The sequence below is a fragment of the Myotis myotis genome, unplaced genomic scaffold (assembly GCF_014108235.1).
Source record: "Myotis myotis isolate mMyoMyo1 unplaced genomic scaffold, mMyoMyo1.p scaffold_m19_p_2, whole genome shotgun sequence".
Taxonomy (NCBI): Eukaryota; Metazoa; Chordata; class Mammalia; order Chiroptera; family Vespertilionidae; genus Myotis; species Myotis myotis.
In genome coordinates this window covers 36,959,801-36,974,772 of record NW_023416324.1, presented here as the reverse complement: position 1 = coordinate 36,974,772, position 14,972 = coordinate 36,959,801, and the positions used below count along the sequence as shown (strand labels likewise).

Below are 14,972 nucleotides of genomic sequence, written 5' to 3'. Positions count from 1 at the left end.
ATGATGGTGATAACATTAGACACTGGATTGAGCGGATTCTGAGCATTATGGATAATGGTGGTGTGGAGCCCTTTTCTCGATTCCAGTAACAATCTGTATATAGTTGTTAGATTGGTATGGGGGATGCTGGCATGTTCTGTCCAGCTCTCCCTTTGGTATGAAAAATGTATTCCCCCAGCTTTGGGCATTGCCTTGGCTGGAGAAAACTGCTGATCCGAGGTCATGTCCTTTCCCAGGGCGGCTGGCATCCAGAGACAGGTGCACACAGAGGGGCGAAGACTTTACCCACGGCCCCAATCGGAGAATCTCACATAGTGTTGGCTGAAGCCTCCCCTGAGCTACACTGAGGCTTGACTTCTCTATCACTCCTGCTCTTTGCCTTCCCTACCAAGGCGTTGGCCCTAAGGGTCCTCCCTCATAACCACCCGCATGCTCATCTCTTAGAGTCTGCATCGGGGAACCCTGCCCTGACAACAGGGAAGTAAAGGGGACTGGGTGGCAAAGCTTCCTGGTTGTCATGCGGAGGAACTGGGCTGCGTCCTGCAATGCAGCCCTTTTCTACCTTAGGGTGTTCTCAGTGTCACCTGGAAAGGGGCTCTGCAGTCACATAGGCCTGGGAACCATACATTAAACAACCGTGAAACGTCCTTAGCACAGAGCATCTCCAAGGCTTTGATGAGCTGATGGCATTGCACATACCCGAGAGGAAGATGACAACGTGGTATTTCCCAAACTTATCTGAGAACTTCGCTTCTCCCCTGCAGGGCATGTCTCTCAGAGCTGCATCGGGGAACCGATGCAGTAAAAAAGGAGCCAAGGAGGCCCTTCCAGAAGATAAACACACGCGTGTTTGAACCAGGACACCCTGCTGGCCTGGGTGGGGAATGGATTGCAGAAGATGCGGTTAAAGGCTGGAGACCCACTGGGTGGCTGGACCCCTGTCCCAGCCGACGGACATCCACGACTGAACTAAAGGCAAGGACTGGGGATGGGGAGGGAAAAACAGACTCGGGGATTCCGGTTGCTTAAGATTGATCCAACGTGGAAGGTGAGGGAGATGACGTAGTCATCTAGGGATGATTCTAAGGATCTAGAGGGACCGAGCAGAAGTGACATGGGGAGGCCAGGAGAGAGATGCTGAGCTGGCAGTGCATGGGGCTGAGCCAGAGGCGTCTGGCGGGCCACTGGGAAGCGAACACTAGCAGGGAGGAGACGAGCCAGAGACGGAGATGGACATGCAGGAGCCAGCAGCTCATGGGTGGTAGTGGGCTTGCCAGTCAGGGTGTATAAAGAAAGAAGAAAAAAAAGAAAAGAGTTGCCCACGTCCAACATACTCATAAGGAACCACGGTAGTGTTGGAAGCACTCACGAGGTAGTTGCAAATTTTGGTCACTGCCTGCTGCTGGCTGTCCCAGGGCTTCCGGCTGTAAGCTCTTTTGGGCAATTCCCAAGCCATGAAGCAAGAGCAGCGGAACAGGGTCTTCACACACAACTGGCGACCGACAGGAAGAGATTGTCAGAGCGGCGGCATCCCAGGACAGCCAGAACGCGTCCCAGAAGAGACTGTGTGACACTGGATTTTGGAAAACCAATTCCCGTCTGAAATGTACAAGCAGGCTGGTTGTTTGGAAGAGGAACCCTGACATGGGCGCATTTGGAAAAGGGACTCCCCTTGGTAGATGGTTGGTGATTCTGGATCCGTTTCCACAGAGGGAGACGCGCCCGCAGGGCCCAGTGCCTGCGCACTCACCTGGCCCACCTTGGTGTTGCCCTCTTGCATGGTCAGCAGCAGGGGCACCAAGGTGCTGACCAGCTGCTGCTCCATGGCCGGCGTGCAGGGGGACCGCAGCTTCTGGACCACCTTGCCGTACAGGTTGATGCAGAAGGAGCGCACATCCTCTCGTGCCTGGGACAGACGCGGAGGCTCAGGCGCATCCCCTCCTCCAGGAGGCTGCCTGGGCCTCTGAGCCCCACATGGAGGCACCCAACCTTCCTTCCACTCATTCCGAGTGGCCCTCCAGGCGCAGGAGACAGAGACGAGCAGAGGCCGCCCGGTGGGGCTGGCCTGGGTTGGCCTCTCCCTCACCGGAGCCTAGATCCGGAACTCCACCGGCTCTTCCCAGCCAGGGCTCCCGCTCACCTACAAGGTGCCTAAGTGCCAAGTAGAAAAATGCCCCCCTCTGCCAGAACCGATAAAAACGCACTCCCTGGCCCTGGCCGGTTTGGCTAAGTGGATAGAGTGTCGGCCTGCGAACTGAAGGGTCCCAGGTTCGATTCCGGTCAAGGGCACATGCCCGGGTGGTGGGCTCGATCCCCAGTGGGGGACTTGCAGGAGGCAGCTGATCCATGATTCTTTCTCATCGTGGATGTTTCTATCTCTCCCTCTTCCTTCCTCTCTGAGATCAATGAAAATATATATTTTTAAAAAAAAGATGACAAAGTATTTATTTAAAAAAAAAAACTGCACCCCCTGTAGGTGCACAACAGCAACGAAGCAAGTCTCTGGGGAGAACGCCCTCTATGAGAGCCAATTAGAAAAGGACCTTCCTCTATGCACACCTATTGCAAAAAGACGTGTTGGAATGACTTGGCCCTGCCCAGGTCCTGCGGGCCATGGGGTATGGCAGCCCACAGGGTAGTAAAGAACTGCGCTCTATATGCCGACCCCCACCCCTCCCACCTCCCACCACCCACCCCCGTGGGGTTCCTTACGTCACTGAAGTGTGGCAGCAGGATCTGCAGCAACTCCACATAGACCGAGCTGTCATTCAGCTTCCGGTCCTGCCCCTTGAAGATGGTCTTGAGGTTGTGGCCCGCCTCCATCACCAGCAGCCCGTCCACGCTCTTCAGGCCCTTCACCATGGAGGGCAGCAGGGCCTGCACCTTGGCGGTCTGTGGGGCAGGAGCTTTGGGATGGGGCTCCTACCTGGGCTAACGGGTAGGAGACCCAGCCCCGGATTCACGGAGAAGAACTTGGTGGAACAAGTCCTGCTTCCAGGCTCTGCTATGCCAGCCACCCGCCTGGATGGCCTCACCCACGCTCTGTTCTCCCCAAAGCCCTCTTTGCCTTTCTGGCTCCTTCCTGGCCTGGAAGCCCGGAGCCCTTTGCTGTCTGCCTGCTGCCTCGTGTTGTTTGCTTTGTGAATCTACATTCTGTCACTTCCTCCCACTACGTCCATCCTGAGCTGCAACTGCGAGTGGTCGGGGAAAAAAACAAAGCACTTTAAAAAACGCTGATTCCCCAGCAATCCTGGCCTTGGTTTCCTAATCCGTAAAACCAGAGCAGTTATTGCCGTGCCCGGGCCTTCTTACACACACTGCCTTGAAGATCGCTGTGAACAGTCTGGATTAGAAACTGCTTCAGAAGAATAAAGCATTCAGGGAATTACTAAGAGCTATCCGTTTCACTGATGGGCAGGACAGGAACGGGCTCTGATTCCAGCGCTGGCACCCGAGAGCGGACGGCGGCCCGCTCCATCCTCCCTCCCGCCCTGAGCCGGGCTGGGCCGGGCTCGCCGCTGCCCTCGGCTCACCTTCTCAGTCTTGCGGGCCAGGATGACCAGGCCTCGGATGGACAGCACCTTCATGATGGGGTTGTGGTGGTTCAGGCCTTCCGCCATCCGCCCCAAGGAGTACTCCTCGGGGATCCGCCGCACCTGCTCCATCTGGAAGAGCTGAGGGAGGGTGGCCATTGCTCCCCGTGTGCCCAGGCACCAAGAATGCACTGAGAGAAGGGCAGAGTCAAATGTGTATTTGCATCTCCAATCTAGTGCCTGGCACACAGACATGCCCAGCAAAGGATGGTGGTTGCCTGGGGCACAAAGGGGGTCTGAGCAGAGTGGAATGGGTGAAGGAGTGGAGAGAGGAGGTGAGAAGGGAGGGAAGAGGGAGCTCATCATATTCAAGAGGAATCATGCTCACAAAATACTATAAATGGCTAAGCACAGTTTACACAGGAGAAAAGACCAATAATGTGACCTGAGGCCTAGGCTCGGGGGAGGCCTGGGAGCAGCCCCTACCGGCACCCAGTGCCCGGTTGGTACCTCCACGAAGAAGGCGGTGGCCGTGATCTTGTGCTTCTCATCACCGCGCTCCAGGAGCGGGATGAGCAGGTAGAGGATGCGGCACCGCTCCTGGCAGGAGTACTGCACCATGGCCCTGGGGGTGGGGGGCAGAGGGGCAGTCCCTCAGGCTCTCCAGACCCAGGGAGCCCGGCTGGTGGGGGTCTGGCCATGACCCTCGAAACTATGGACAAGACCAGGTCACCGGGGTTCTGTGCTCCCAAGATTCCCCAGCTGGACAGCATCTCAGAGGCCATCGAGGTTAACTGCTTTGTTTTGCAGGTGAGGAAACTGAGGCTTCGAGTGGGGAAGTGACTTGCCCAAGAGCACAGGGCAGATCAGACAGACAGGCTCAGGACTCCCGACTGCACAGGACCGGTTCAGGAGGACACAGCAGGAGAGAGTGCGAGGGCCGCCCACTGAGTGCCAGGCGGCAGCCCGATGTGTTCTCAGGTGACTGCATCTGAGCCTCACCTCGAAGCTTCGAGGCAGATTACCGTTATATCCCCATTTTCACAGATAAGGAGACAGAGGCCCGGGGTCACAGCGCTGGGGACGTGGCAGGGCTGGAGCCCCAACCCCGGGCTCTCCACTCCAGCTGTCTTGTTTATTGTACCAAGTCAGTGGTTCTCAAAGTGTGGCCCCTGGATCAGCAGTGTCAGCATCCCTGGAAATGCACATTCTCAGGCCCCGCCCCAAATGGGGTGAATCGGAAACTCTGGGGGTAGGGCCCAGCAATCAGCGTGTCAACAAGCCCTGTGAATGACTGTGCAGCTCGCTCAAGTCCGAGGACCCCTGCGCTATGCTCCATTCACCAGTGAGTCAGAGAGCATGGCAGCTGCAGAGTCTGGAGTGAGGCAGCCTGGGTTCAAATCCTGGCGCCACCACTAGCTGTGTGGCTTTAGCAGGTCACTTACCTTCTCTGTGACTTGGTTTCCTCCTGGGTAGCAAGCACTGGGATAATAATAGCGCTATTTCATCAGCCATGGTGAGAATTAAACGGAATAACCCACATACACACAGCCCTTTCTTTGCATGCTGACTTGAGCATATTAGGTGCTCAGTAAATGTGTTGTGTCCTGAGACCCAGGGAGAGCACCATCCTGGGCACTCGGTGCAGGGTTGAGGGACAGGCTGTTCTCACAGCGGGTCACATCATTGACATCAAGGGGCCCTCTCCTGACCCAAGGGAGGCTGTGTGTGGTGGCAGGGAAGAGCCCTGGGCTAGGTCAGCAGGTGGTTTCCCGGCTCTGCCACTTCCTGGCTATGTGACTTTGGTACATAACTGTCCCTCTCTGGCATCCTCCTCTGCATTAGTCATTCCTGCCCCCCCCCCCCCCCCCGCACCCCCGAGTCAGCAGAAGGATAGTAAAAGCTAACCTGTGTTGAGCTCTTACCACATGCCAGGTGCTCTTCCGAGTACTTTATTTGATCCTCCCCCCAAATCTTGCTGTGGGTCCTGTTATTATTTCCACACTAATGGAGGGAAAACTGAGGCACAGACAGGGGCGTGACTTGCCCGGGTCACAGCTGGGAAATGGCAAAGGGGGTTCAGACGCAGGCAAACCAACTCCCAGGCCACACTCCGAACTATCTGAAGACCCTATCCTTCCTGCATTCGTGTGGGAGCTAATCATAGCGCAGTGAGACGAGGGACTTCATCAACCCTCAGTGCCCTGCGATGCCAGGCCCTGTGGCAGCCATGTTGCCTCCACAGAGCGTGTGCCGTCCCTCACCTCTGTGCCGTCTACCCGCCAGGCAGACGGTGCTCTCCCAGTTTAGAGAAGGGGTGGAGGACTGAGGGGCTGGTTTGCCAGAGAGACACAATCCCACACCTGTCTGTCTGTCTGTCTGTCTGTCTGTCTGTTTGAAGAAGCCGCGGTCTCTCCCCTCCCTCCGACCCCTGCCCGGGCCCCGGCCTCACCTGGCCAGCAGGGACACGCCTCGGTGGTGGTTCTCCTCCTGCCCCATGAGCTCCCAGCCGCCCTGGTCATCCAGAAAGGTGGCCTCGTATGAGCAGCCCATCTTCAGCAGCAGGGTTTTCACCACTTTGACCACCCAGCTGCCAAGACAAGGGGGCTGAGACCTCATGGCGCCCCGCTCCCAGCAGGCTGGGCCTCCCTCCACCCAGGCCTCTTCCACGGGCAGCCCCCATTTTAGCCAGAGGAGCTTCTCTCTGCCAGGCTACTTGTTGGCAAGTGTGCTCAGCGTATCCACAAAGACTGGCTTTTGTACGAACCATCATTAGCTTTGAGAGCAAGAGAACACAGAAGCAAAACTTTCCTCCCTTTGAGCTGGTGCTTTGCCCTCCCATTTCCCCGGGCCTCGTCAGTGGGAGGAGAGGTAGGAGCTGGGGCTCCCTGCCTCCCGGCCCTGCCTCACGCTTGCCCTCCCCCACTATCACGCCCATGGCTGGGTGGTGCTCTGCGGGACAGTCCTGTCTGCTCATTTGGACACAGTCTCCTGTCCAACCATGAGCCCTTCATCTGATTGGGACACTTAAGTAGTGAGTCCCCAACCTAGATGCACAACAGGACCTGGGGAGCTTGTACAACCTGCGGCCTGACCAGGCTGGGCCCCGGCTTCTGTGCCTTTGAAGCCCCTGGGTGAGCTTGGAGGGCACTGCCAGGGAGTCGTCCTACTGTGCGCCTAGCACAGCACTGGGTGCTCACAGATATATAGTGTGTATGTGCGTATATGTATATGTACTAGTATGTGTATGTGCGCATATATATGTTTAGGTGTGTGTGTATGTGTATGGATATATATAGATATATATACATCTACATGTGTGTATAAACCTTTATTAAAATAAAAAAATGACAATGTGTGGAATAAAGTTTACATTTAAACAGTGTTTTCCAGAAACCCAAACCCTTGCTTTAAGAGTTTATAATGCTCCCTGGCTGGTTTGGTCAGTGGTTAGAGCAGTGGTTCTCAACCTTCAGGCCCTTTAAATACAGTTCCTCATGTTGTGACCCAACCATAAAATTATTTTCGTTGCTACTTCATAACTGTAATGTTGCTACTGTTATGAATCGTAATGTAAATATCTGATATGCAGGATGGTCTTAGGCGACACCTGTGAAGGGTCGTTCAACCGCCAAAGGGGTCGCAACCCACAGATTGAGAACCGCTGGGTTAGAGTGTCAGCCCATGGGACAAGGGTCATGGGTTGGATTGCTGGCAAAGGGCATGTACCTCGGTTGCAGTTCTCCAGCCCGGGTCAGGGCATTTCAGGAGGCAACCAATCGATGTGTCTCTCTCGAATCATTGACGTTTCTCTCACTCTCTGCCCCTCCTCCCTCCCTTTCATTCTCTCTAAAAATCAATGGACAAAATAGCCTCTGGTGAGGATTATAAAAAAGAGAGTTTTATGAAGCAGTTATGTGGGCACACCTCAAATGATACTGGGAGCTGGTGGTTTCCATGATTCAAGACGAAGTATCAGGTATTTTGGAACTCAGGTAACTGGCTCAATTTTCACATTTTTGGTTTTGTAATGAATATTAGTCCAGTGTGAAAACTCAAGCTTCTGAACCAGGGCATTCAGAATCTGCAACCTCTGTGCTAAAGCTTTGAAACTTGCGCTCAGTGACAGCCGCACCAGCAATGCCCCCAGAGTGTAAAGTCTCTCTCTCTCTCTCACACACACACACACACACACACGCACACCTACACACACGTACGCACGAAGGGACAGAGGCAGGCAGGCCCCAGATGCTGTCCACCTTAAGAGCCTAGGGCTCACCCTCCCAACTCTCCCACCCACCCTCCTCCCTCACCCCCGAAACTCCCAGCACTGGCTGAATGGCTAAGCTGAGATTTATACATTTTTGTTGGAGAAGGAAGGTTATATCTTCCAGTTTAAGCATTAGCACCTTTAACTAAAACAGAATGAGCCACCTGCAAACTATAATCACAGCACAATGCCATTTTTTCCAGCTTTCAGATTGGCAAAGATGAAAATGTTTTCTACTGCACTGTGCTGGCAAAGTGGGAGGACATAGACACTCGCACACGCTGGAGGCAGTGTCCTCTGTGGGCAGCAGCTTGGCAAATCTGGTGTTTTAGGGTGCACTCCAATTCTACTTTCATCACTGCACAGCCCAGAACTCTTTCCCCCACATATTCCTGCTCCACCTTAATATTTAGACACAGGAATCCTCTGCTACAGCCATTCCCTGCCAGGAGTTCCCTCTGGTGCAGCCATTCCCTGCCAGGAGTTCCTCCTGCAGAGACAACTGCATGTGTGCACACAGACATGTGAACAAGCAAACTGCTGCAGCATTGTCTGCGGTTGCAATGGGCCTAAATCAAGAGGACCCTGCCCAGGCAGTGTGGCTCAGTGGTGGAGCATCAACCTATGAACCAAGAGGTCACAGTTCAATTCCTAGTCAGGGCACATGCCCAGGTTACAGGCTCGGTCCCCAGTAGGGATGGGGGATGCAGGAGGCAGCCAATCAATGATTCTCTCTCATCGTTGATGTTTCCTTCTCTCTCTACCTCTACCTTCCTCTCTGAAATCAATTTTAAAAATTAAACAAAAAAAGAGGACCCTGGTGAAATAAATTGTGGTACATTGAAATTTCTTACACAGAAATATTATGTAGTTGTTAAAAATAACGAGCAGTGTCCTTGCCGGTTTGGCTCAGTGGCTAGAGGGTTGACCTGGGTTCGATTCTGGTCAAAGGCACATGCCTGGGTTGTAGCTCAATCCCCAGTAGGGGGCGTGCAGGATGCAGCTGATCAATGATGCTCTCTCATCCTTGATGTTTCTATCTCTCCCTCTCCGTTCCTCTCTGAAACCAATTAAAAATATATATATATTTTAAAAATGAACAGCTGTACATGTAATGATCTCCAATATATAGCATATGCTAAAAGCAGAAAGGTACACCTGTGTGAGGTTCACAGCCCCATTGGTGTAAAAATAGAGAAATAAACCTATGAACTTATCTCTGCACACACACCTCTGGGAGGGCAAGGAAGAACTCTGTCCTCCTGGGGAGGGTAACCGGGTAAGGGAGGAAAGGACGCTCCCTGTTAATGTCTTCGGAGATTTTTGCTATGTGCATATATTACCTATTCTGATTAATAATTTAAAATCCGATGGTTGGGTCTTGGATTCAAACCTAATACAGATAATACCCCTGGGGAGAGAGAATGGCAGGGTGAGCCCCGGGGGCAGGGGGCGGGGGGGGGGGCAGGTTCTCCTGCGGCCCAGCACGGAGCAGAGTCTGACGCACAGAAGGTGCCGGACACCTTGCTGGCGTTCACAGAAGTGTGCTTCTGTTTTCTCTTCTATCCCACAGCTAATTCCCATTGCTCAGCGCCCTCAAGGCCTTCAGAAGGGCCCTTGCTGCGTGGCCCTCCCCGAGCCGGACACAGCAGGGGCATACCACACTGGTTCGAAGACAGAGGGCTGTGCGTCCTTCTTGGCGTCCTTGCGGTCAGGCTGGGAAGGCAGGCGGCAAGGCAGGTTGAGGCCGATGTGGTAATGGACCTGAATGAGCAGCGCCAGGAGCAGCTGGGGGTAGATGCGCCTCACGCGGCCCAGGCAGCTGTTCACGGACAGGAGCTCGCACAGGCCGCTGGCTGCCTGAGGGCAGAGGGGAGGCTGGTGGGACGTCCTGCCCATTGCCTCGGCATCCCTGGCAGGGGATGCACTGCCTCTCTGGGTGACCTCTGGATCTTTGCTGTACTCTGGCCCAGCCTGGGAAAACCCAGATGCCCTCCACGCCCCACCCGGCTCCCGGCTCTCTGGGTGAGCCCTGAGCCAGAGCAACAAGAACCTGCCTCTTGCTATTCACACCCCCTGGAGGATCCAGGTGGAGGGATCCCACCCCATCTCTGGGAGGCGGAGTGTCCATAGCACTGTGTCAGTGAGGAGACAAGCTAGATGGGGGACGGCACCTGCCCAAGGTCACCCCCTTACGGGCAGAGCTGGGTCATGAGCCCAGGGTTTGAGATAAGGCTGTGGCTGCCCTGCCTCTTCCTCTTTGTAACAGGCATAAAGAGGGCACCAGCTGACTCTACTTTGGGCCCTTAACTGCCCCGCTGCCTCCCCATATAGCCAGCAGCCAAACAAGCACCAGCCTTGAGCAGAGCCAGGGAGGACCAGTCCTGGACTCTCGCACCCCAAACCCACCTGCCTCGCCCTCCTGACCCCACACCAGCCCTCCCAAGTCCCGGGAACCCGGCTTTGTTGGCGTTTGGCCCACCAGGTTCCCAAGGAGCCACCTTGCACTCACCTCCCAACTTCAGGTACCAGTCCTCTCTGGTGCTGGCCTGGGCCCACCCCTCACACTCAGCCCCACCCCTCACATTGGCCCCACCCCTCACATTGGCCCCACCCCTCCCACTCAGCCCATCAAGTCCTCTCTAACTTGCAGGACCATGTGTGGTGGGAGGGGGCAGTGATGGGCTGGGGTCATGAGACCTGATGGCTCATTCTGGTTCCACCACTCCCTATCCCTCTTCAGGCCTCAGATTCATCCTCCATAAAGTGAGGCTACTGGTCCTCTTCCAGCCAGCTCACAGGTGTGGTGGGAATTGAGTGGAGGATAAGGGAGAATGCTTTCTAAAGAAATGGTTGAAATCTGTGCCACCAAACCCATGGCTTGTTCCCGTGGAAATAAAAGACATAATGTGGGCTGGATGAGAACAATAGTGGCACTTATTTGTAATTCACAGCTTAAGAAACCCCTTCACATACACTACCTCGATCTTAACAGGTAAGATAGTCGGGCAGGAGTTATTACTACCCATTTTACAGATGCAAATATGGAGGATAAAGAGGGGATAGTGACTGACCAAGGTTATATAGACAGGCAGTGGCAGAGCTAAGACAAGCCTCCTGGACTCAAAACCTTGACGCTTTTCAGCAGCCCCAAAACCAATGACTATATTTAGACAAAACAGTCTGTGGTGTAAGACAAGTCGCTAGGGATGTGCCACAGGGCTCTGCTCTTGGCTTGATCTTGCTCAAATGGTTTATCAATACCACAATATAAAAATTAGTCCAGCCCGGCCGGATGGCCCAGTGGTTGGACGTCAACCCATACACCAAGAGGTCACCAGTTTGATTTCTGGTCAGGGCACATGCAGGCTCGAGCCCCAGTAGGGGGCTAGCAGGAGGCAGCCAGTTGATGTTTCTATCTTTCTCTCCTCTCCCTTCCTCTCTCTCTAAAAAAAAAAAAAAAAATCAAAGTACATATATTTTAAATTAGTCCAGGTGATCACTACCATGCTGGTTGAACAAGCAGCATGACTGACTGACTGAAGAAGAGGCTAGCACACACTGACGGAAGGAGGAGCGGATACATGCCCCAGGTCAGGGGAGGCGTGGGTGCTGGTGCTTGTTCACAGAACTCCGTGCTGGGGGAAGTGGCAGAGAGATCGGGGGGGTGGGGGGGAGCACAGGGTTGGAGGTAGGAGGTCTGGGTGTGAGTCCTGGCACCACTGCTCCCCGGCTGTGTGACCTTGGGCAAGACGTGGACTGTACTGCTGAGCGGGAGTATCCTCTGCAAAGGACAATGCCACCCACTCCTCCATTCCCCATGCCTGTATTTGCTTTCCTCCATCAGGACGTCCTGCTCTCTGCTGTATCCCAGAGCTTATGAGTGTGCATGGCACATAGTAGGTGCTCAATAAATACTTGTTGACTATATCAGTTCAAACATTTTTAATGTCTACTATGTGCCAGGCGTCTGTGAGACATTGGGGATATCATGGTGAGCAAAACAGGCTCAGTTATTCATCTTCATGCCCCTCACAGATTAATCGAATGACCCCCTCCAACTGCTGTCAAATCACAACTGGGGTAAATTCTCCCAAGATAAAGTATGTGATGCAAAGTATAATATGCACAGATTTCCTCTTGTCAGGGAGATCGGGGAGGGCTGCCCTGAGGAGGTGATGCTTGAGCTGAGAGCTGGGGGAATGAATAGACGTTAACTTGGTGGAGAGTAGTCTAGGCAGAGGAAACAACATGTGCAAAGGCCCTGTGACAGAAGATAGCAAAGCATGTATGACATTCTGGTCAAGACCATGAGGCTGGAGCAAGCAAGAGGAGCATGGAGTGTGGTGAGGCCAGTGAGGGGTGTGGGGCCTGCAGCACGGGTAGGAGCACTGTGTTACTCTCCAGGGCAATGGGAGGCCATTGGGGAGGTTGAGAAGAGCAGCTGTGCATTTCTCAGAGACCTATTGGCTGCAATACAGATTACAGGGGCAGGAGAGGGAGCAGGGAGTGAGCAGGTGCCTTAGACCAGGGTAGCAGTGAGAGAGGCAGAGAGAAGTTGTCTCTCGAACCAGCGACCTTCCTGCAGTCAGAGCCCGTTCCCTCTGTGTCCTAGGGCTGCGCTCTGAGCCTGGCAGCAAGGAGAGCGTAAATGTTTTGTGTCACCAAATGAGGAATGAGTTAGTCTTCACAACCACCCCGCGAGACACATACTCTTCTTTCCACTTACAGATGCAGAGACTGAGCCTCAGAGAGGTACGGTGCTCAGGCCACACAAAAGTCACATAGCAAGGCCGGTTCTCAGACGCAGGGCTGCCACCCCCGGTCATTTCATGTTCACTACCCCGGGATGCTGATGGGCCTGTGGTGGCAGTGCCATTGTCATCAGTGGGCCATGGTCAAGAGCCCAGAGGCAGAGGCTTGCCCAAGGCCACACAACTAGCTGCTAGCAGAGCAGGGCAAGGGAAGCCAGGTGTGTTAAGCCCAGCAGGGCGGGAGGGGCAGGGGCAGAGGGGCCGGCAGGCAGGTCTCACCGCTAGGGGCACGATGGAGGCCCTGCCCTTCTTGGTGACAGGCTTCTCCTTCAGGCTGGTCAGGAGCAGGTCCAGGAGATCTCGGACTTCACAGCTGGGCTTGCCCAGTATCAGCTGCCTCCACATCTCTGCTCCGTTGCTGGGAGGTCAGGGGTGGGATATTTAGTGAGGACCAGGGCAGGGCGCCCACCTGGCCTTCCAGTGGTATCCATGAGCATGCCAACAAATTTCTGGAACGGCCCAGAAAACACTCCCTGGGAAGCAGGGGCCAATAGTGATAGAAAACCCGATTTCCTAAATGTTATGCCAGGTGCTTTACATACAAGTTTATTACTCCAGCAAATACTGAGCGTCTGCTATCTGCCAGGCACTAAGCAAATTTCTGGGGCTACAGGTGTGAACGAGATATTGAGCCATTCAAAGTCACTGAATTCTCACAATGACCGCAGGGTGGGTTGTTATTCCCATTTCACAGATGCAGAGTTGAGGCTCAGGGAGGTGAAATTGCCAGTCCAAGACTCCACAGCTAAAGAGCTGTATTGTCAAGAAGTGACCAGGTCTGATGTCTCCAAAGCCTATGCCCTTTGGGGCCTGGAGCCTGCATTTGCCACATAACATCAAGGAGCCCCCACCCCTGTCCCTTAGAAGGCCGTCCACCAGGCAGGGGGAGGACATCTGTGCAGGCGGCACAGCCTGCGGACACGCCTATCCTGGGGACTTGAAAGCATTGAGAGGCCAGTGCTTCTGCATGAGGTTTGAACCTTCTGTTAACTTTCCAGCTCTGTTCCCCTGGAAACCTGATAAACACAGCATGCCAACCATGTGGCTAGGCACCACTGCTTGTGGTAAAAATGACCCAGTTGGTAAACTGCATCTGGGCTGGGAGGCACTGTAAATTCACTGTAAGAACCGACCGGGGACGCCATAGCGTTGAGCTTCCTGGGGCGCAGGGACTCTTGCGACTGGATTTGTCCCTGTGGGGACCCTGGAAGCAAAGTCTATGAGTTATTTGTTGTAAGAAATACTAGTTCCTGTGAGGCCAGAGACATTTAAGCCAGGGCGGCTCCTGCACCTTTCACCTGAGAGGCCCAAGAGACCCACTCTTGGACCCAAGGCCAAGAGGAAAGTGAGGAAAGTGAAGCGTCTGGGGCCCAAAATTTAAGGAGTCCCTCGCTCTCGGGCTCATACAAGTGCAAGCTGGCACCTGAGAGCCAGGGCCTCCTTCAGTGTTGTCCCAGCTCTGTCTGGTGGCTTCATGGGCTGCTGCATGGTTTCCTGCAAAGAGGAGCCCCTGACACTGCCCCTCCTACATCCTGAGCGACTCTATGTCAAGCGCGGCCCCAGCGGCCTGGTGAGTCTGGACATTTCGTGGCTCTGAGAAGAAACCCCCTGACGGGCAGTGCCGTCAGAAGGGTACGCTTCTTGCAGGCAGGAGAACAGACCCGTGTCGCGCAGCCCGCACCACCCATGTCTTCGGTTTCTATGAATGACACCAACTCTTACTTAGAAGCACGCCCCGTTTGCATAGCTCCGCACAGCTCTTTCACAGTCGTTCTCGGCCAAACATCTTAAGAGATGGACCACACACTCTCTGCCTTGTTGTAGCCACTCCAAGTGTGGGAGCATTTCCTGGGCTGAGCAGCTGGAGCAGTCAGACTGGTGTCTCCTGCCTACAAGCTCACATCTGGCCCCATCTGGCCACCTCAGTCCTCTCTGCCCATCAGGCCACCTGCTCCCTGGAGGCTGAGAGCCCAGTGCGTCCTCCTGCACAGGCCGGGACCTGGCAGGAACTCAGCACAGCTGGCTGCATTGCTTGTCACGACCACTCGTCTGGAGTGGGAATGCAGGGATTACTTCCTGCTTTTGCCTGTGCGGGGAAACTAAGCCCAGAGAGGACAGGCAGGGTACCAAGCCCACACAGCAGCTGACGGCTGAGTCAGGACTGTGTCCCAGGCCTCCTTCCTATGGCGTCAATACAGCTCTGGGCTTGGAGTTGGTCAGATCTGAGTTTAGGTCCTCATGCTGTTGCTGGCTCACAAACTTCCTGCCTGGCTGGCATGTCTCGGTGGTTGAGCGTCCACCTCTGAACCAGGAGGTCATGGTTCGATTCCCAGTCAGGGCATATGGCTGGTTTAT

At 54.5% G+C, this 14,972-nt stretch overlaps 1 protein-coding gene across 1 annotated transcript in view; it reads right to left on the bottom strand.

The window, feature by feature from the left end:
* MROH7 (maestro heat like repeat family member 7) overlaps window positions 1–14,972 on the bottom strand; it is a 37,539-nt gene that overhangs the window by 4,752 nt on the left and 17,815 nt on the right. Inside the window, exons 12-19 of the mRNA XM_036353061.1 lie at window positions 12,837–12,975; window positions 9,464–9,663; window positions 5,986–6,123; window positions 4,044–4,158; window positions 3,534–3,674; window positions 2,713–2,892; window positions 1,751–1,906; window positions 1,370–1,492 (exon numbers count right to left, since the gene is read on the bottom strand). Coding sequence (XP_036208954.1) covers window positions 1,370–1,492; window positions 1,751–1,906; window positions 2,713–2,892; window positions 3,534–3,674; window positions 4,044–4,158; window positions 5,986–6,123; window positions 9,464–9,663; window positions 12,837–12,975 — 1,192 coding nt within the window. The remainder of the gene's footprint in view (window positions 1–1,369; window positions 1,493–1,750; window positions 1,907–2,712; window positions 2,893–3,533; window positions 3,675–4,043; window positions 4,159–5,985; window positions 6,124–9,463; window positions 9,664–12,836; window positions 12,976–14,972) is intronic.